The sequence below is a fragment of the Mustela nigripes genome, chromosome 14 (genome assembly GCF_022355385.1).
Source record: "Mustela nigripes isolate SB6536 chromosome 14, MUSNIG.SB6536, whole genome shotgun sequence".
In the NCBI taxonomy this organism is placed as follows: Eukaryota; Metazoa; Chordata; class Mammalia; order Carnivora; family Mustelidae; genus Mustela; species Mustela nigripes.
The window spans coordinates 20,338,796-20,360,006 of NC_081570.1; the positions used below are offsets into that span (position 1 = coordinate 20,338,796).

At 45.0% G+C, this 21,211-nt stretch overlaps 1 protein-coding gene and 1 non-coding gene across 2 annotated transcripts; both read left to right on the forward strand.

Moving 5' to 3' along the window:
- Positions 1–658: 658 nt before the first annotated feature.
- On the forward strand, positions 659–19,493 carry PPP1R8 (protein phosphatase 1 regulatory subunit 8). The gene is made up of 7 exons (XM_059376841.1): positions 659–799; positions 2,667–2,727; positions 7,949–8,102; positions 9,401–9,621; positions 11,207–11,351; positions 15,584–15,648; positions 18,040–19,493. Exons 1-7 carry the CDS (start codon positions 744–746, stop codon positions 18,391–18,393), a joined length of 1,056 nt encoding a protein of 351 aa, XP_059232824.1. The 5' UTR covers positions 659–743; the 3' UTR covers positions 18,394–19,493.
- On the forward strand, positions 4,206–4,371 carry LOC132002384 (small Cajal body-specific RNA 1). The gene has a single exon (XR_009399870.1). It is a non-coding gene; the product is annotated as a small Cajal body-specific RNA 1 (non-coding RNA).
- Positions 19,494–21,211: the final 1,718 nt, after the last annotated feature.

Below are 21,211 nucleotides of genomic sequence, written 5' to 3' on the forward strand. Positions count from 1 at the left end.
CGTAGGCCTAAGGCAGGCCTGAATCCTAACGCTTCCTCGCACTATTTTATTACCATGACCAAAATTTTAAAATACGAAGGAGCCACAGCTGGACTATTTCATTAATGCACACTTAAAATTTGAACGCCTGCCTTCAAATTGGATCCGCCCCCTGCTGCAGTTTGTGCAGTTTTCATAAACAAACTAGAGAACCCCCTAAAGCGGCCTCCCAGATCACAATCTACAGAAATCCTCTGACCCAGATTTGGATTAGGAAGGTGATGTAGTAGCATGCATGCGGCTCTGCGGAGAAGGGCCGTTAGAAGAGAAACTGAGCACTCCATGCTCTGAATTCTGTCCTCTAGCTTCTCTCCAGATTGGGGTGGAAAGGCTGATGGCGCAAGCCCAGCACAAGGACAGGGTCCCAAGACTTTAGAGCCCAGCGGCATGTCTGGAAGAGAACACAGGGTAGACCGATACCTCTCCTTACAAGCCTCTTTCCTCAGACACTCCCCGGTCAAGAAATGCCCTACCCTCCCGAGACTCTTCCAGAGAAGGCCAGCTGTCTCAAAACAGCGAAAAAGAACTTAAAAACCACATCCCAGTCTCCACGGCCGCTAGACACGTCCTACGCGTGCGTAGATGTACGTGCGCGCACCCGCGCGCGTGCGTACGCACGGACTGCTGGGATGCCGCCTCTCCTCTCGGGTCTTCCAGTTTCCCGGCGTGCTTAGGGCCCGCCAAATGGGAGGGGGAGACGCAAGATGGCGGCAGCCGCGAACTCCGGCTCCAGCCTCCCGCTGTTCGACTGCCCGACCTGGTGAGTGGCGGGGCGGCCAGGGCCGAAGTGGCCTGGCCCGGTCCGGCTTGGCTCGGCCTGGCAGGGCGGCTTATTTCTCGCAGCAAGCCGAACGGCTCAGAGACGCTGGAACTGATTGAGGGAGAACTGCCCGTCGGGCCGGGCGGCGTGTGGAGGAACCGGGAGCCTGGAGCCCGGGCCCAGAAACTGAGGAAACCCAGACTTGGGGGGCTCTGAGGTGTTCGCTTAGGCAGTCCCTTGGGCGATCAGCCGGTTGCCGGGGCGCTTCGGGGCCTTGGCCCCGAACTTACCTCAACTCCTGAGTGAGTGCCTGGTGCTCTTGTGGAGCACGGTACCTGCCCCCCTGCTTTCTGTCCCGAGCGCGCACGAGCCCGCTTCCCGGCCCCAGCCCAAGCTCAGTGCCCCGCATCCCTCTGTCGTTGCTGCATCTCTTTTGCGGTACTTGTCTGTCTCCCGCAGACGGGAAGCGCCCTGAGGGCAGGGACGGCTCTGACCCACCTCGAAGCCGGCAGGCAGTAGTTGTTGGGATGAACCCCTTTCAACCCTTCTCAAGCTCTTGGGAACAATGGAGGAATTTAATTTAGTCTTTAAGCAAGGTACAAGATGGATACATATGAATTGCCTTGCAAGGAGACCCATCCGAGAGAAATGTTTCTGCTGTAGCTCATCACAGTTTATGCTTATTTCTATCTCTTTCCCTTTATAGGGAGCTCCTCAAGGGCAAGGGCTGTCTGATTCATCTTCCTGTTCCTAGCTCCTGGGCCTAAGCCAGGCACATAGTAGGAGTTCAGAAAGGATGTTGTGGATGTAACATTTAACACTCCTTTTTCCATACAAAATGAGCTTTTGTCCAATACACTGTCCTTTCAGCTACGGTAGAGGAGTTGGGGCAGGAGAGATGACTGTGTTGCATCTTCAGTTAGATGGATGAGGATGCATTGTGTGTGCGCTTGCAAATGTAGGGGCTCTGGCAAGATTGTTCTTTCTTCAAACTTAAAAGGAACAAAGACCAGAAGCAAGTGAAAGGGTGGCCGCCGTTTTCTGGGTCCTTCTGCATTTTTTAGTACCCAGTTGTTTCATTCTACAAATTGTATGCCTATTTTTGGTCCCTTGCTGCATTGATTTGGACCAGGACTTAAAGTTGGACCAGGACTTAAACTTAGAGTTAGAAGAGACTAATTGAGATCACCTACCATTTCCTCGGAGTCTGGTATGCACCAGGCACTGTTTGGTGTTTTGACGTATATGTATCCCCCATGAATGGTGTTAAAAGAAATATAGAGAACAGTTCCTTAAACATGCCATTGTAGGAAGACCTGTTCAAAAGTGACAAACATCTTTTGTATTTATTGGTACCTGGTTTTATGGGCATGCTTTTGGATTGCCTTAGCTCCCTATAATTTTATACCCCTGATTTGGTCTCAGGAGCTCAGGACAGTACCCTCTGTTTATTCTGTGATGAGACTAATCTTGATCAGACCCACTCACCAACTGATTTATTTTACCTTTATAGGGTATTAGTGGTAAATCTTAGATTCAAACTCCAAGTAGCCAAACTACCCTAGCTGTAGTACTTGGGCTCTTTGTGCTGCTTTTTCTCTGAGGTTGATATCCAGTGTTAAAATATAGGTTTCTTTGGTGCTGCTCTAAATACAGATCCAGTAAAGTCTGTTTTAGAGCAATTGAATCACTGGGGAAGTGTCAGATGTAGAAAGGAGCTGTAATAACAGTGAAGTAGATGACATTTCTGCTTGAACATGAACTAATTATAGGCTGGTAGAAGAGCTGCATTGTTGAATGGGACGGTGATTGTAAACGACATTTACAAACTCATCCTGAAAATGCTGTTCTCACTCTTATTTTTCAGGGCAGGTAAACCCCCACCTGGTTTACATCTGGATGTAGTCAAAGGAGACAAGCTAATTGAGGTATGGAAATACTTGTCTTCCCTTTTTTTCTCATCACACTAAACATTTTTGCCAATGACTCACTTTTCCACCCCCTCTCCTGTGCTTTGTTTTCCACCAATGCTACTTTCGTTCATCCTGATTTTTTTTTTCCTATTAAAAGCACATGGTGATATAACACATTCAAACCTGGTATCTCCCACAGACACTCATTTTTTGGTGACTTCTCTCACCTTCCAGATGAGGGTTTTAATTGATCATAAGCTTATGGGTCCCTATGAAACTGGGCTTGGGGAATTCTGTCTTTCTGAGTACATGGAGTTGTGTGGAAGTTGCAAGATATGCAGTAACTGTAGAAGAAAGTGAATGATGTAGATTGCATTTCACTTTTAAGTTCCTTTTATGCTGAAAATTCAAGCCCAAGCCCTTCAGAGAAATATAGTAAGCTAAGACGATTGCTCAGAAAAGAGAATGGCATGGTGATGAAACTCATTCATTCATTCAAAACATTTATTGAATGCTTACTGTACGCCAGTCATTGTACTCAGCAGAGGAGGGACTACAACAGTGAACAAAACAAACATGGTAAGAAACACAATCACACAAAAATTACATGGCTATAATTGAAATAAGTACTATACCGGAAAAGTTTAGCAGAATTCCAGCTTTTATACAAGTCTTTAGAATGGACACCACATGGAACTTCAAGAGAACATGAATTTTGATTAGCTCTTAGGTTCTGTAAGTTTTTTTAATCCTTATGGTGCCATTTACTTACCAAGAAATGGAGATTATGCCCCCTATGACCATGGAGTTGTGAGTCTCCATGTCTTAAGACAATTTTATGTTTGCTTACTTAGGCAGAATTTAGTTTCAAAGGCCCCATTATTGAATGCAGTTGGTTTTCTTTGGTGTGTATAGTAAAGATCAAGATGTTCCATGGTTGAAAGGCATCTGAGATCTGAAGGAGACCCAGGTGTTTTGCAAATTATTAAGGCATGAGTTGTGATGAATTCTGTTAATTCATCATACCATTAGCCAGTCACTGATAGAGGCCTTTTGTGTTGAATTCTTCTATTTTAGAGGTTACGAAACACCCAGATTATTCAAGGAAATAATTTAGCTAAAATGTCTGTCTTTTTTACTACAAACTGTTCCACAGATGTAAAGTATTGTTGCTAAATAGCGTGAAGCTTTGAAGACATAAAGGAATTTATTTTCATACTAGAATTTAGTAAATCTTTAGTTTGTAGTAGAAACAATGAGGCATAGCCTTAAAGCTAATATCACATTCCTTTGTGAAATAATTTATATTTTCAAAGCACTAATTTGTCAAACATCCCTCTGATTACTGGTTTCTAACTGATCATCTTCTCTGTCTTTCAGTGCTCTTAGGTATGCTCAGTTGCCACACAATTGTCAAGTTACAATCCTTAGGTGTCACTGTATTGTTTCTGAGGGGAGTAGACCTAAGATGTGCTTATTTTTAAGGGTTTAGGCAGCACTTGATACTAACCGGGCTATCTATATCCTAGCCTTGTGTCAAAGGCTTGTGATGTGTTGTGATAGCTGGGTTTAAGAAGTGCAATATTAAAACAAAAGCCATGAGTCTCTTAAGCCCAGTGTGTAAAGACACACTCTGAGTTATAACTCAGAGGCACAACTGAATACTGTTACTAGCGATAGCTGGGCAAGAAATTGTGGTGTTAGTTACTATTGAAAGAGCAATGTATTATTTTGTTCAGTTGGTATCATTCAAGAATTAACACATTTCCTTGATTCTAAGTTATACTATTACCCCCATATATTTGAACATTCCTGTAATTGAGATACTTTTTTTTTTTTTTAAGATTTTATTTATTTACTTGACAGAGAGAGAGTGGGAAAGAGCACAAGCAGGGGAAACGGCAGGCAGAGGGAGAGGGAGAAGCAGGCTTCACCACTGCACAGGGAACCCGATGTGGGACTCAATCTCAGGACCCTGGGATCATGACTGAGCCAAAGGCAAACACTTAACCCACTGAGCCACCCAAAGCATCCCTTGAGATCCCTTTACTAATGAATGTATATCTTTTTAATTTGGAGACCCTTTCTCCTTCCCCACCCCCACCCCACCAGATTACCAGGAGATAACCTGGTATCTCCTTTCCCACCTGGAGATACAGGTTAGGTGACCGGACACCTAAATCTGGTCGGTGTTACATTAGAACCCAGGAGTGGGTGATCTTACATATTACTTCCTTGAGACCAGCCTGTGGGCACTGTAGTTAGCAAATTGAAGTTTTGTGCATACATAATCTGTGTGCATGTAAATATAAACAAAAAATGCTGTGAGATTCAGCCTGCATAGACAGTACCTGGAAAGAACAAGATGTTGAAATTTCAAGGATCTCTCATTTCTAAATCAATGTCCTATTTTTAACCTAAACATTAAAACTTGGTAGTGACGTTGGATGGTTGATTGAGCTGTCAGGCTGTGGTTCAGTCTCAGTGCTCCATAGTGGTACGGACCTTGCACAGGCTCTGCCAGCAGTAGATGGGCACTGCTGGACAGAGTTTCCCAGAGGTGACCCACATACCTAGACTAGCTTGAACCAATTGAGCCTTAAGACTAAGCTTGGAAGAGACTAGGTAAGTGATAGTTAAAAGAAAAATTAACAATGCGACCCATAGTACTTGTTCACTTCTTAAAATGTTCCTTGCCTGATGGTGCATTTTTTTTGATGTAGGTAGAGTGAAGAAACTATATAATGTAGTGGCTAAAAGAGCTTGGACTCTGAAGAAGATGGACCTGGATCTCTAATCCAGCTTAAAAATCAGTAGTATCCCCTATTATCCATGGTTTTGCTTCCCACCATTTCAGTTACTGACACAGTTGATCCTCCTGACATGTCAGAGATCAGTAGTGGCCTGATGCTGTGTCACAGTGTCTTTGTCATTCACCTCACTTCATCTCGTCACATAGGCATTTTATCATCTCACATCATCACCAGAATGATGAGTATATATTGAGTATAGTACAATAATATATTAATATTAATTATTAATATATAGTACAATAAAATATTCTGAGAGAGTTGCCACATTCACATTCACTTTTATTGCAGTATATTGTTAAAGTTGTTCTTTTTTATTATTGTTGTTAATCTCTTACCGTGCCTAATTAATAAATTAAACTTTATTACAGGTATGTACATATAGGAAAAGACACAGGATGTAAGATTTGGTGTTATAGGAGGTTTCAGGCATCTGCTGGTGGTCTTGGAAGGTATCCCCTGCAGATAAGGAGGCAACTACTGTGTTTAGTTGCCTGAACTTGAATATGTTAATTATCTTCTTTTGGCTCAACTTGATCATCAAAATCAAATAAGAATAAAAGTATCTGCCCCCTGCACAGAGTGGTTGTGGAGATGAAGGGACACAGCAGGAAACCTAGCACAGTGCATGGCACCGAAGTGTTGTGCAGTTGCTGCAGTATCCGTAGGGGATATATTTCTGGATTCACAAGAGGAACACTAAAGCATGGGGGAGAATGGTGGCCCACTGTGCGTTCAGTGATACAGCCAGGAATGAAATCTAAGCCTCTTGGGTCCTACCTAACTTGACTGTTTCTCTACTCAGCTTCGTGCTATCTTCTCTTGGGGATTTTAGGAGGAGTGTAGTGTGAAATGTGAACTAGAGCTTAAGGAGACCTTGTGTGTAAAGGAAAAACACAAACATTTTCTTGAGCGGTCAAGTTACAGACTTTTGGAACTGGGAGAAGTGTAATTCATCTAGAGTCCTTCATCTATAACAACCCAGTCTACAGCCAACCAGCAAAGTCTTTACTGATTCAGGGTTAAAGAAAGATAAGGATTGGGAGCCTGGCTGGCTCCGTTGGTGGAACGTGCCACTCTTGATCTCGGGGTCATTGAGTTCAAGCCCCACATTGGGTGTAGGGATTACTTAAATAAAGTTTAAAAATAAATAAATAAAAATAAGGATAATGTGAGTGTTCCATAAAGCTAAAATGGGCTCAAACAATGTCCTTTATCCTTATCCTTCCTACTTACTTGATGTTGAAATGACCTTCTTTTATAAAATGATTACGATGATACTAATTGGTGACAGTTTTTTTTTTTAATGTTCTTAATTTGGCAAAGTCAAAAGTTAACAGTGCTACATCAGCTCCTACTCTCCTCATAGCTTTTTTTAAATAATAGTTTGCTGGTCTGTGAAATCTCCTTTTATGATATTATATTGGGTCATTCTATAGTTTTAGATTCTTTTTCGTGCCATAGCAGTGTCTAGAAACGTTCTAGAGCTCATCTCTTAGAATTGTTTCAGACAATGGCACATTCTTTACAATATTGGCATTGCAGGTCATTCTCACCTGAGTTCAAATCCCAGCTCTGCTACTTAACCAGCTGGGTCACCTTGGATGAGTGACTTCATCTCTTTCCATCTGTGTTCTTGTCTTTAACAATAGAGGTGATACTTGTTTCACAGAGTTGTTTTGAGAATTAGATGATATCATGCTTAAAGTGCCTAGCAGTAAAGGGTCTGTCAGTCAGTGTTAATCCCCATACCCTTCTAACCCAGACCTAGAAAATCTTTGCCCCATGAAGTAGTTCTATGTTTGGATATAACAAATACTTATTTAGAGTTAACTTAGAGTAATACTTTTTTTGGCCAATGAAGTTGGATTTAAATACCCATACCATGATATGTAATGTAATTGTACTTCCTAAAGAGGGTTCCAAAAATACTCTGGGGCTATGGCAGCACGATTAAAATACCCATAGGTTTTTACACCCCTTTCCTTTCCTCACCAGTTGTTACTATTCATCTGAATGTAGGTTTTCTGAATAGCATTCTCATTACTTTGTAGTCATGCTTTGTACTTCTTGTTTCCTGGTTGACCTAAAATTAAGATCTAGTAAAATCTTAAATTTCCAATGGGTGGAAGACCGCCACTCCCACAGGCTACATTCATCTAATAGAATTAAGAAAAGTTCTTTTCGTACCAACACAAGATATTTAACCACTGCATTTGGGGAGATTAATTACAATTCACCCCCCAAAAATGCTAGTATATTATTCTGAGCTTTTTATCTTGAAGAATAGTGGGAAATAATTTTGTTTTCACCATGGGGCAAGGAATTTTATCTACTCAAGATTCTCTGTTTACTAGATTGGAAGAATTTTTGCTGAACCCTGTTGAAACAAGATTTAAGTAATATTTAATTTAATATTTATTTAGAAACTGATTATTGATGAGAAGAAGTATTACTTATTTGGGAGAAACCCTGATTTGTGTGACTTTACCATTGACCACCAGTCTTGCTCTCGGGTCCACGCTGCCTTGGTCTACCACAAGCATCTGAAGAGAGTTTTCCTAATAGATCTCAACAGTAGTAAGTAACTTACATCCCATCCTGTTTCACACATTCCCTTTGGGGCAATGTGCAAATACTCTTTGGGTTCTTCAGTTTTGAAATCATGTTTTATTGCTCATCAAGGAAGAAGCTTATGTTTGGTTTTTAAATGAGCTCTTTGTTTCTGTGATAGCTCTCATTTTCCTGAAATAATTGATGACTAGAGAGAGAAGAGGGTTTTGGGGAATCATTTCCTGGAATGGCAATAGGTATATACAGAGAACAAAAAAACGTACCCAGGAACCACGGGCTCCGGGTATTCAGGTGTTCATAGGACTGCGATAAAATTGTGGTCTGGTTTAAGCAGAAGCTGTGGAAAGTTACGTTAATGTATTAGAGTAGTATTGCAGGACATTAAAAAATACTTACTTTGAGCAAAATTTAATTTTTTATAGTGGGTTCTTTATTCCAGCTGCATTTTGCTCTGACTACTAATAATACCAATTTTAATTCTGTGAGCACACTCCGAGTAAGATTTTCATCTTTGCCAAAGATAATCCCAGAAATGCACTTGAGACTTAACTGCATGGGGCTCTGAAGTTTGTTCAGTTTGCCCACGTTTCAATATAATGTAAAATGTAAAGCCTGCTCCTGGGCTGATCATATGCTACTCTTTCTTCCCTCCCCTAACACACACACACACGTATACCCCCAGTGTGCTTATATAATGGCCTTGGAGAGCCTTGTCTCGTAAGTACTTACTTGCAAATTTATCGCATCTTTTCTCTCCATTTTGTAACATGCAGAATGCTGACATGAGAAAACACTGAGTCTCTCCAGTAGAATTTTGGCTTATCTTGGCATACATATTGCACCTGTTTCAGCCAATGTCCTTCGTTGCCCTGGGAAAACCCAAACATAACTGCTACCAGGCCAGAAGTTCTTATTTTCCTTACACTTGGGGCTGGAGAGGTCAGACCACAGCAGTGCCTGTCTTCTGCCTTGTGGGGCATGGCTGTTGCTGGGTTAGTGCCATGCCTGCTGGACCCAGAATGAAGCCAAACCTACCTGGCACCAGAGAGCGAGCCGTGGTCTTTGTTCTGTGGGGTAACGACAGGTCTGGAGATGTGTAAGAAATCCACTGAAGAGATTCAAGACTCAGTGAAGAGTGTCCTTTTCATTGTGACCCATGACAAGGGATGCAAAGTGGACCCAGTGCTATTTTCATTTTAAAAAGCAAAAATGATGTGCTGGGAGGAGCTACTTGCCCTTCTACAACTCAGATTGGTTTTTGTTTCTGTTTTTCTCTCTTATATTTCTGATTTGGTTATTCCCAGCACACGGCACTTTCTTGGGTCACATTCGGTTGGAACCTCACAAGCCTCAGCAGATTCCCATCGATTCCACAGTCTCGTTTGGCGCATCCACAAGGGCCTACACTCTCCGTGAGAAGCCTCAGACACTGCCATCAGCTGTGAAGGGAGATGAGAAGATGGGTGGAGAGGACGATGAGCTCAAGGGCTTACTGGGGCTTCCAGAGGAGGAGACTGAGCTTGATGTAATTCTACGTCCATCTATGCTGTTGTTTTGTCTTTGGGGACTCTGGTTTTTGCAGTATGTAGCTGTTTTGTGCAGCTCGAAACGCCAGTGACTTAGCATCGGGAAATTTTCTTGAGCGCAATAGTGGGCCTCTGCCATTTTGCCATACAGAGTTGCTAGATATGATGCACCTGTGCACACGTGGTGCTAGATATGATGCACAACTGTGCTGTGTGGGCTTGGTTATGTCCAGCTGGGCCTTGAGAGGAGTTCCTGTCAGACCTTCATGGTAGTCTGTGCCCCATCACTGGATGTTAGAAGCCAAGGCTGGGAGTTGGACTTTTCTAGAGCTGCCCTGTCCAGTGTGGTAGCTACTAACCACATTTCTGGTCCTCAGTAGTCAACATGTGGCTAGCGACTACCATATTGAATGACAATGATATAGAACATTTCTGTCACTCAGAAAGTTCTGTTAGACATCACAGGAGAGAGACTGAAGCTTTTGTTCATTTACATTGCTTTTCTTGATATGGTTCAAAAGGCCCAAGAATCTCTGAGTAGAACTAGATTGCTTTTGGTCTTATGGACCTAGCTATCCAAAGGCCGTGAATTTACAGGATGTGATTTTCTAGAGGCTAGCCCCAGTGGTTTATGATGTGGCTGTTGTCCTTAACGTATCCCTCACTGCACTGGTGTGACTGGTCTATTCATGTAGACCGAATGCCAGCATGTCCTCAGCCATCCTCGTGCATTTACCTCTTGTTCCTCCGGGCAGTTTCCCGGCCCTTAGGAAAAAAGCACAACAAAAATCTTATCATTTAGAAGTTATTTGTTCTAAAAAAGTAGCCTCGTAGCTGGGCACCTTGCTGAGAGTCACTCTTGCCCATCTTTCCTCCAGGTTGCTCCCCTGCTTCCCTGTCTTTTAAGTTTAGTTTGTTAGGTCTGCCCTGGGTGTTCCTTCTCAAGACTTTTGGAGTGTCTCAGACTGCAGTGCAGATTGGAATAAGTCCAGGGAATTGGGAAGAGGCTGGCAGCAGTGCTGGGGCCAAGTTAATCATTGAAATAGATGGGTGGTTATGAATAGAAATGGGGCCATACACAGGGCCGGGTTGCGACAAACTATTACTGCCAAATATTAAGTGCTCTGGCCCTGTCCTTCTGAGCTTCAGTGGGGAGAGCTGCTGGGAAAGATGCTGTCAGTTGCCCTCTCTCATCTCTGTTTCATTACTTTAAGGCAGTTCGTAGAGTTCTTCTGAGTCACGTTCTTTGATTCTCAGCATGAAGACATGATAGTCTTTTCCCCCAAAAACAGAACCTCACCTCAGTGATATTTGCACAGATGACCTGTTCTCAACTCAAGGTTCTTCATCTCCTTTTGACCATCACTGCCCCACTAGTCAGGATGTTCCATATTTTGTCGAAAGAGGCTTGTTAATAGTAGCAGTCTAAGGCCATTAATGAGTTTTTCCTGAATACAAGAGAAACTTGTTTGCCTGGAGAAGTTAATGTTCGCTCCTAAAGCCTTCTTGCCCTTTATTTAGCTGTATATTCTTCAGATCCCCTGTGTACTGACTCCTGTCTGTCTTGTGTGAACCCTGGCCTAGAACCTGACAGAGTTCAACACTGCCCACAACAAGCGGATTTCCACCCTGACCATTGAGGAGGGGAATCTTGACATTCAGAGACCAAAGAGGAAGAGGAAGAACTCGCGGGTGACTTTCAGTGAGGATGATGAGATCATCAACCCAGGTGAGGTGTCTTCCTAGCTTCTTCCCATGACAAAGCTGTGACCTCTGAGAATAGTGTGTGCAATGTGTAGGCTGGTTGTAATGTTTCTCAACAAGGTGTAGGATAACCAGTGCTATATTAAGGAATGAGAATTCTTACAGGTCACTGATGGTGTGCCCTGCAGCCCTCAAGCATCATGCAGTTGCAATGTGATAGAAATAGCGGAAGGGCCTATGTAACTCAGTAAACAGAGCCAGGCTCTAAGTCCCACATGATCCAGTAGGTCGGTGTCACAGTGGAGGCTGAAATAGAGTTGTTTGTTGTGTTTTACCTCAGAGTAGAGCATTACTTTCTTTGTGGAATTCTTTTTTTTTTTTTTTTTTTCTAAGCTTTTTTATTTGAGAGAGAGACAATGAGAGAGAGCATGAAAGGGGAGAAGGTCAGAAGGAGAAGCAGACTACCCATGGAGCTGGGAGCCTGATGCAGGACATGATCCTGAGACTCCAGGATCATGACCTGAGCTGAAGGCAGTTGCTTAACCAGCTGAGCCACCCAGGTACCCTCTTTGTGGAATTCTAAGTGTGAGTGGTAACTCTAACATTGGAGAGCCTTCTGCTGCCACCATTAGGTGCACGAAAGACTTGCTTCTCTGTAAGGAAGTAATGTGTAGAGAGTTTGTACCGTAGTGTCAGCAAGATGAGAGCATCTTGTTTATGGGAAGGCCGCCACTTCCACCAGTTTGTTCCATCATTCAACATCCATTTCTTGGTCTCAAATTGTACGTCAAGTACCTGGTAGGTAGATAACATCAAGCCAGGAAGTATCATTTGTATAATGAGGATGAATTTGAGATTCTGAAAACCTTGTTAGAAATCAGTCTCAATGGATAGAAACAAGGATCCCAAACTAATAAGTTGCTTTTACTTCCCAAAGGAAATAACAGTGAGAATAACTTTCAGGTCCTACATTTAGGTTCAAAAATACCAGTTATTTCAGTGGAGAGGATCCATCCCAGTGACAGCTCATGAAAAAAATCTGGCGAGTTCAGTTGATTGAATGAGCCATCAGGGGCATCTGGAAACTAAGCAAGTGCTTAGTTCATAGAAGAGTAGGGGACAGTAACCCCACTCATCTGCGTTCTGAGCAGAACTTACCCAGACAGGTTACCAAATGCAAACACAGCCTCAACCCTCAAATGTGTTGTGTAGTTCCTGAGGGAGAAGGAGATGCAGAGCTATGGAAGACTGTCCCCCAAATGCTAGGAATGGGGAGGGGGGACCCATGCTTGAGGCACGGCCGCCATAGTTGGATATTTGTGGGGCTGACCTTAGGAAGGAAGGAGTGGGCAAACCTAGAGCCAGTGAATAGCAAGTATTTGGCTCAGCATAAAAAGAAACAACAAATCCTTCTTATATTTAGAAGAAGAGTCAAAAAGAGCCATATGAAAGATCCAGGCATCTGTTTGGTGTGAAGTAGAGGGTTACTATCCAAGCAGTGGGTGCCCAGTGGAAGTGTTCAGGCAGGGGCTGAGTGACCAGTTGGGAAAACACTTCTGGGCCCCAGAACCTATTGAATAAGAATTCCTATGGGTTGGACCTAGAAATTTTATAGTTTTAAACAAGCTCTTATTTGTACTGATAAACAGCCAGCAATTTGGGAATCACTGGACTAGTCAGTCTTTTTTTTTTTTTTTTTTTTTTTTTTAAGATTTTATTTATTTGACAGAGAGATCACAAGCAGGCAGAGAGGCAGGTAGTGAGAGAGGGGGAAGCAGGCTCTCCGCTGAGCAGAGATCTCAACATGGGGCTGGATCCCAGGACCCTGAGACCACGATCCAAGCCGAAGGCAGAGGCTTAACACACTGAGCCACCCAGGTGCCCCTGGACTAGTCAGTCTTTTAAATCCCCTTTAGAACTCAGGGTCTGGTCTGCTGTTTTTCTCCTTGAAAATTATTGCCCTGGGGGGCACCTGAGTGGCTCAGTCAGTTAAGCATCCCATTCTTGGATTTGGCTCAGGTTGTGTTTTCAGGATTGTGGGATCAAGCCCCTTGTTGGGCTCTGTGCTGAGCGTGGAGTCTGCTGGAGTTTCTTTCTCTGTCTCTCTGTCTGCCCTTCCCCTTGTATGTTTATGCTGTCGCTCCCTCTTCCTCTCAAATAAATAAATCATTTAAAAAAATTTTTTAAAAAAGAAGAAATCATTTCCGTGGAGTGAAATGTATATTCAGACAGAGCCCAGCATAACAGTTAAGAGGACCTGGGTTTGAAATGGACCTCTTCACTTAGTATAAGCTCTGTGACGTTGACCAAGTGACTTAACAGATATCAGCCTCACAGGATTGGTGGGAGGCTGAATGATTAATCCATGTATAAATACTTTAGATCAGCGCTTGGCACTCATTAGGCCACTGACAGATGTTAGCCATGATCCCCACTGTCATCAAGCCCTGCTTTTGCATTTTATCCACGCCGCCGCTCCTGTACCAGAGGTAGACGTAGTAGCAGAGAGCTTCGAGGAGCAGAGATCTCATGGAATGGGTGTATCCTCTTTCTTGGAGTGGAGTGGCCAGAGATGAGGAGAGGGTGAGAGGCCCTAGCACTGTTCAGCCAGCGCAACCCAGGACGGGGTCCCCCAGAGAGTGAGCCTGCTCCTCTGTAGGCCTGTTGCACTTGCACACGTGGGGCGCATACCCCATGAGCCAGCCCAGGCTGCTCTTCTGCTTCATGTCACTTGCCTTGCTAAAGGGATGGTTGGAACAGGGCTCCTATGGGGATGAGGAAAAAGGTAAGGGAGAATGCTTTTCTTAGAAACCTTGTCTTTTTCCTAATGAGTCTGGATATCTTTCCTTCTTTCTTCTATGTAGAAGTCATTCGATTGTTCGTTCACTGAACAAAGACAGGGTCTCTTGTTTGGAGGCATCATAAAAAACCAGACTTACTAAATAAACCAGGGATTAATTACTCAAATACTGAATCTTTGTTCAAAGGGATTCATAGGAGTGTTTTCTTTGAATAGCAGACACCCTCTTTGCATTTAAAATAAGCTGTACAGGGGCGCCTGGGTGGCTCTGTGGGTTAAGCCTCTGCCTTCGGCTTAGGTCATGATCTAAGGTCCTGGGATCGAGCCCCGCATCAGGCTCTCTGCCCAACAGGGAGTCTGCTTCCCCATCTCTCTCTGCCTGCGATTTCTCTCTCTCTCTGTCAAATAAATAAATAAAATCTTTAAAATAAAAAAATAAAATAAGCTGTACAGCCCCTATTAGGGAAACAGTTCCTTTCCTACGCATATATTAAGACAAAGGGTGCATGGAGTTATTTTTTCAGTAATGATAATAAGTCTGCCTGCCTTTTTCTACACCCCCAGCCTTTGGCGAGAAAGGTCCTGTTCATCCAAGGTGATCCAGGCCACTCGTCTCCTGTGTGCTCCAGGAATGCTATCTTGCACCGCTCCGTTATGTTGTAGCCTATATTTTTCAGCTGTGAACTTCTTAAAGGCAGGACAGTATCTTGCTCTTTATTTCTATGCTTGATGTCCAGTAAATGAGGCATGAGAGCGTTACTGCAGGCATGTCCCTTCCTTGGTCTTAGCACTTTCTTCCTGCAGTGAATCAGGCTAGAGCCAATAGTGTGTGTGTACCCCGTGAAAAGGGGGCTGCTCTCCACCCTGCCTGAACACTGGGCTTCAGCTCCTTTAGTAAGTCTTGACTGTGTACAGTTGTTCAGGTCACAAGGCCGGGTTAACTTGGAAGCCCTGAGCCTGAATCCTATTTCTGGTGTTTGCTAAGAGCAGGCACCGGCAAGGTACGTGGTGTGTGATCCCTTCCCATGTGTCACGTGTCACTGTGTTATCACTAGCATGGGATTGACCAAATCTACTCTTTGGTTTCTCCCTTCAAAGAGAGATGTATATGGAATGGAAAAGAATTTGGGAAAGGCAGTACAGCGCAGTGGTCCAGAGCCCAGGCCTGTTTCTGACCGCTTGGACGTGAACCCTGGTCCCTCCACTCCCCAGCAGGGTGACTGGACCAGGCACTTCACCCATCAGGCCCGAGCATGTCTGTTAGGTGCTAACTGGTAGTGCCCGCCTCGTAGGGCTGTGAGGGTTTAACACAGTGCCAGCACTGAGTAAGCACTTGAAGTGTTCACTGCGTTTCTCTGTTTTGATAAGAGTTGTGATTACTTTGTTTGCAGTGGGTCCTGTTCCCTTAATCTTTCCAGCAGAGCATCACACTAACCCAATCTTGTTATCTTCTGCAGAGGATGTGGATCCCTCAGTCGGTCGCTTCCGGAACATGGTGCAGACTGCAGTGGTCCCAGTCAAGGTAGGAAGCATGTTGTAACAGTATTTGAAATGCCATACAGTCTGGTTTAAAATCCCACTCTTTTATTTGTAGGTAAGTGTTCATTGTGTGCTTAATTTTAAAACACATTCTTTGCTTTTCATCATGTGGAAATACTTTCATTCCACCTGAATCTAGGGGATCCTGGAGTGCTGTAGAAAGACCGCAGGTGACTGCCAGCTTGATGCTGCGTGTTAATGGTGGTACACTGGGAGTCTGTAAATTTACCTCCCAGCAGGGTGCAGAGAGACCACTTTTCTTTAGCCTTGCCCTTCTGACTCCAAGTAAGCTAATCGGTGAGGAAGAGGTATTGTTGCATTTCTGCATGGCCTCTCCAGCTTTGGCCATGCCTTTGTTTTGTGATTGGAAATGGTATGGATAGGAAAGACAGCCCAGATGTGGATTAGGCTGAAAGGTCGGATATGTTGAAGAGCCAGGAGATAGAAGTTACAGAGATGGTCTCATTGCTCAATACATGGAGGAACTATGTGACTGCTCGGACTGTCCAAAGGGAGCAGATGGCCCCTTGAAGTAGTGAGATGTTAGAGATGCTCACGAAGTGATTGGAAGATGGTCGGAGGTGTGATAGAAAGTTTTATTTTAAAAACTTTTATTTAAAAAAAGTCTTTAGGGGCGACTGGATGGCCCAGTTGGTTAAGCATCTGCCTTTGGCTCAGGTCATGATCCCAGGGTCCAGGGATTGAGACCCACATTGGGTCTCTACTCATCAGAGAGTCTGCTTCTCCTTCTCCTACTCCCTCTGCTTGTGCTTGCACTTTCTCTTGCTCTCTCTCAAATAAAATCTTCTTTAAAAAAAAGATCTTCAGGGGCGCCTGGGTGGCTCAGTCAGTTCTAAGTGTCCAGCTCTTGATCTTAGCTCAGGTCTTGATCTCACGATTGGTTGTGAGTTAAAGCCCTGAATTGGTTCCATGTTGGGTGTGGATCCCGCTTTAAAAGAAAAAAATCTTGGGGTACCTAGGTGGCTTGGTTGGGTGTCTGCCTTTGGCTCAGGTCATGATCCCAGGGTCCTGGCTGAGCGGGGAATCTGCATCTCCCTATCCCTCTGCTGCTCCTCCTCCTTGTGCACGCGTACTCTCTCTTTCTCTGTCTCTCTCTTGGTGTCAAATAAATAAAATCGTTAAAAAATAAAAAATCTTCAGACTGCAATAAACTACAGTGTGATTACCTATGTCAAGTTTTTGGTTAGTCTTTTTTAATCCAAAACGGGTAGAAGGTCGAGGGGGATCTTTCGTGAATGTTCATAAATGTGAAAAAGTACTAGAGGGAATGTTTCTCTGCATCTCTATAGCATTTATGTCACATTTCTCCTAGAGCTCTTTTCTCTTTTTGCTTCTTCCTTTGGAATGTTCTCTTATCATTCCAGTATAAAACCAGGGGCTCCTGGGTGGCTCATTTGGTTAAGAGTACTCTTGATTGTGGCTCAGGTCATGATCTTAGGGTTGTGGAATTGAGCCCTGCATCCGGCTCCCTGCAGGCATGGAGCCTGCTTAAGATTCCCTCTCTCCCTCTACCCCTCCCCCGCTAAGAAAAAAATACAAAACCAGCAAGGGGCACCTGGCTGACTCAGTCAGTAGAGCAGGTGACTCAATCTGGGGGTTGTGAGTTTTGAGCCCCACTTTAAGTGTGGAGATTACTTTAAAAAAAAAAAAGGCGTAAAACCAGCAGATATTTTTACTTCTTTGTCAGTTTTATTATAATTTACATACAATAAAATACACACATTTTAAGTGTATAGTTTGAGTTTTGACAAATGTATGCACATGGGTAGCCACCATTATTCTAATTATATAGATTAGAAACCCCAGAAAGTTCCCTTATGTCCCCCTTGCTGTCAGTTTCCCCCACTCCCAGCCCCAGGCATGCAGTAGACTACTTTCCATCACTACAGATTTGTTTTGCTCTCAGAGTAATGTTCAAAAATTGGGCTGTCAGTATGAAGATACTAGCTTTTTACTGGAATTCTTATCACCACCTAATAACACCTCTGCTTCCTAAAAGGGTATTTTAACATCAGAAGAGAGGAAGGCTATGACCATAGGAGAAAGAGTAGTCACTTAAACTGGATAGGTTTGCTTTATGAAAAGCTCACACATTGTCTTCATTTTTCTCAGCGTGACGTAGGATGGTGAACCCTTTGTGGGCAGTGGTGTTCGGGAGCCATCGTGTTAGACAGGGACCGTCTGGTCTCTTCAAATCCTGAGACTTAAGGACAGTGAAATAGGTCGTCTGGGAAACAAAACAAGCTAGAGGGTTGGGGGCCTTCTCCATGTTTTCTAGGACTGGAATAGAAAAGGCTAACTAACACCGTCTTGTGCCTCACCCCTTGCTTCCTCTGTTCCTTATGAACCACAGAAGAAGCGGGTGGAAGGCCCTGGCTCCCTGGGCCTGGAGGAGTCGGGGAGCAGGCGCATGCAGAACTTTGCCTTCAGTGGAGGACTCTACGGGGGCCTGCCCCCCACGCACAGTGAAGCCGGCTCCCAGCCACACGGCATCCACGGGACAGCACTCATCGGGGGCTTGCCCATGCCATACCCGAACCTCGCCCCTGACGTGGACTTGACTCCCGTCGTGCCGTCAGCAGTGAACATGAACCCTGCACCCAACCCTGCAGTCTATAACCCCGAAGCCGTCAACGAACCCAAGAAGAAGAAATATGCAAAAGAGGCTTGGCCGGGCAAGAAGCCCACACCTTCCTTACTGATTTGATATTTTTGGTCATGGAGAAGGGTGGGATTGGGTGGGAATTGGGTGGAAGGGTGAGGGGGGAGCTAATGAACTAGGGAGAAAACTTTCCATGTGTGCGGTCTCGTCTTTCAGAATGTCTCCTGGGGCCCTAACCATGTACTATTAAAGCTGGGGAGTAGCCCATAAAGACCTGTCTTCAGAACACTCCGAGTGTAGAGCAGTGTTTCATATTTCCTGCCAAGTAGGCTGCCCTGGCTCTTTCCCAGGCCTTCCATGACCTCCTTTTTCTGTTCTCCCTTGTTTTAGGGTCATTTTGATTTAAAGTCCTGTACCCTGAGGGGAGATTCCAGGCCCTCGGGTGGGATCTCGAGCCATGGCGCTGGCAGCAGCATCAGCAGCCTGTGGGGCCAGCAGCCGGATTTCTGTGGACTTTCCTTGCAAGCCCCAGGTAGCAAAGGGGTTGCCATGGATCCCAGGTCGATCAGAAGGGGGTTTAGAATTCTTCAGTTAAGCTAAGGTTTCAACTCAGAAATGTTTGCCTAGGTCACTGGTTTTGAGGTCCAATAGTTAGGCTTTTTTCTCTTTTGTCCTTTCTGTTGGAATGAGAACATTTTGATTTTCCTTCATCTGTGACCAGTGCCATAGACACGGATGGGTAGTTAAACTTACAGTATTGTTGGATCTTTACCTGTTTCTCTCGTCACACCTGAGTACTCCACTTCCTGAAGTTTCTCGTTTGATTCCAGAGTACCGTCCTCCACTTGCTAAAGCCTTGCTTTCCTTTTCAAGTGTGTTGTGAAGGTAATTTTTTAAGGATATGACCAGTCAGAGCAGCAATTCCATTAAAAAGGAAAAGATTACTTTGCAAATAACGGATGTCTTTAAGAGGACATTTTTAAATGTTGGTTCCGCGGCTCTCCCCTCCTTCACTGAGAGCTCTCCTAACCCAGAGCTCCAGGACTGGGCCCAGCTAACAAACCTAGGAGACGAAGGTAGCAAACAGTGATACAAGCTTTGTACAGAGATTTGTACATTTGTGTAATAGGCCTTTTCACGCTTTATGTGTAGCTTTTTACCTGTAACCTTTATTACATTGTAAATTAAACGTACCTTTTGTCATTTGTGCCGGCTGTGATTGGGTCGCCGAAGGAATTCCGGCTGCTGTGGGAGCAGCAGAGGATGGGCTTGGGAGGCACTGCTCTGGCCCTGTTTCATGACGACAGATAAAGATGCTCCCTGCCGAAATTCTCATTAGAAATTCCAGTTCCCTGACTGGAGCCTTACTGAGCAAAATGGGGTAAGAGGTGCCTGCTGCCCTTCTTTGGGAGGCAGAATTGCGCGACGGACACGGGGAGACCTGGCCTCAGGCCACCGGTGTGTGGTGGGCACTGCTCCAGCCTGGCCGCCTGTGCTCTGGCTCCGGCCGCTCGCCTGGGGAGGTCTGTACCCGCAACCTCGGATGCCGGGAGTGACTTTCCTAAAGATGCCTAGTGGCTTCTAGATCCCTTGGGTTGAGAGTTCGGACTGGGGGCAGGAGTGCAGAGGAAGAGGGATCCATAAGATCCCAGCTGTGTAAGAAGCTGACTTCTTAGCTGGCTTCTGTAAAAATGAAGGTCCTTGTCTTAGAAGGGCGCCTTCAGCTGTAGTGAAGGTGACTGTCCGTGCTGGTCACAGCCCCTCACCAAGGCCCTGTCTACCCTGCCCACCATTTACAACAAGTCATTTCATTTCCATAGCCCTAAGGAGGGGCCTGTTTTTATCCCCACTTTACAGGTGAGAAAAGAGAAAAAACCTCCCCCTGATCCCACTGTAGCGAAACTCCAGCCTGAAGCCAGAGCCAGAGCGAGGGCTCACACAGCCTCCAGGGCGAAGGTGACTGATGTGCTGGGCAGCCTGCAGCTCTGTTGGGGGCTAGGTTGGTTAAGAAGTTTAAAAAAAAAAAGTTTCCCAAACTGGACAACTCACTGGAAGTTACACTAAAGGGTTTAGATGTAGTTGAGATGATAAAGTAAACCCTTGCTGGTTTCAGAATTTTAGTTGGGGGTTGGGGATGGCAGTGTTGTCTCAGAGAAGGCTCAGCAGAGAATATCCGAGCCTGCCAAGATATTGTAAGGGTCCGTTTGACTGCAGTGGAAGCAGGACCGGCTTAATCCGGTAGTTCCTAACATAAGGAGGTGTGTGTGTGGAGAAACTGGCCCCTCCGCACCATGCTTCCGAGTCATTCCAGTCATGTCCTAGCACTTCTCAGAGACGAGCACCACGGAAATGGGCTCAGTTGCCTCCTACCCTTAATGCGGCTCGAGATGGGCCACAGGTGCCTAAGCCCGTCCTGTTCCCCACCAGGATCTGCGGATGGTCGTCGCTCCAGTGAGCGTGACTCTGCAGAGGAACACAGCGCCTCCCCCACCTGGGACGCACACCCACTCCAAGAGAAGCAGGTTTCCATGGAGTCCCCTGTCCACTCATGGACCATCAGCTAAGGAGGGAGGGAATGACCATTGTTCCCTTCCCCGGGACAGGGGAGGGTGGTGAACCCCACAGAGAAGGATACCTGTTGACAGGAAGCGGCCCATTCCCCAGGTGTTCCTGGCTCAGGGTCAGCTGTTTGGTGACAGTTTGCCAAAAATATGCCCATTATCTGCAAATCATAGGATTCTAGAGTCCGAAGGACTTAGGAGATCCTGTCTGGATCCTTCATTTTGCTTGTGAGCAAACTATGGCAGTGGGGACCCACTTCTTTCAGCTCTTAGGCATGGAAATGTGCGAGCTGGGCACCCAGAACTGCACCACGCCGCCTGCAAGAGGCTTGCCAGGCTAGCGACATGGTCACCTGCTGAGT

What these genes read in the sequence shown, in the direction of transcription:
- PPP1R8 (XM_059376841.1), top strand. Translation starts at nt 744, where the DNA reads ATGGCGGCAGCCGCGAACTCCGGCTCCAGCCTCCCGCTGTTCGACTGC. An exon ending in CTGTTCGACTGCCCGACCTG is followed by an intron (nt 800 to 2,666) that starts GTGAGTGGCGGG and finishes CTTATTTTTCAG; the next exon opens with GGCAGGTAAACCCCCACCTG. An exon ending in CTGCAGTGGTCCCAGTCAAG is followed by an intron (nt 15,649 to 18,039) that starts GTAGGAAGCATG and finishes TATGAACCACAG; the next exon opens with AAGAAGCGGGTGGAAGGCCC.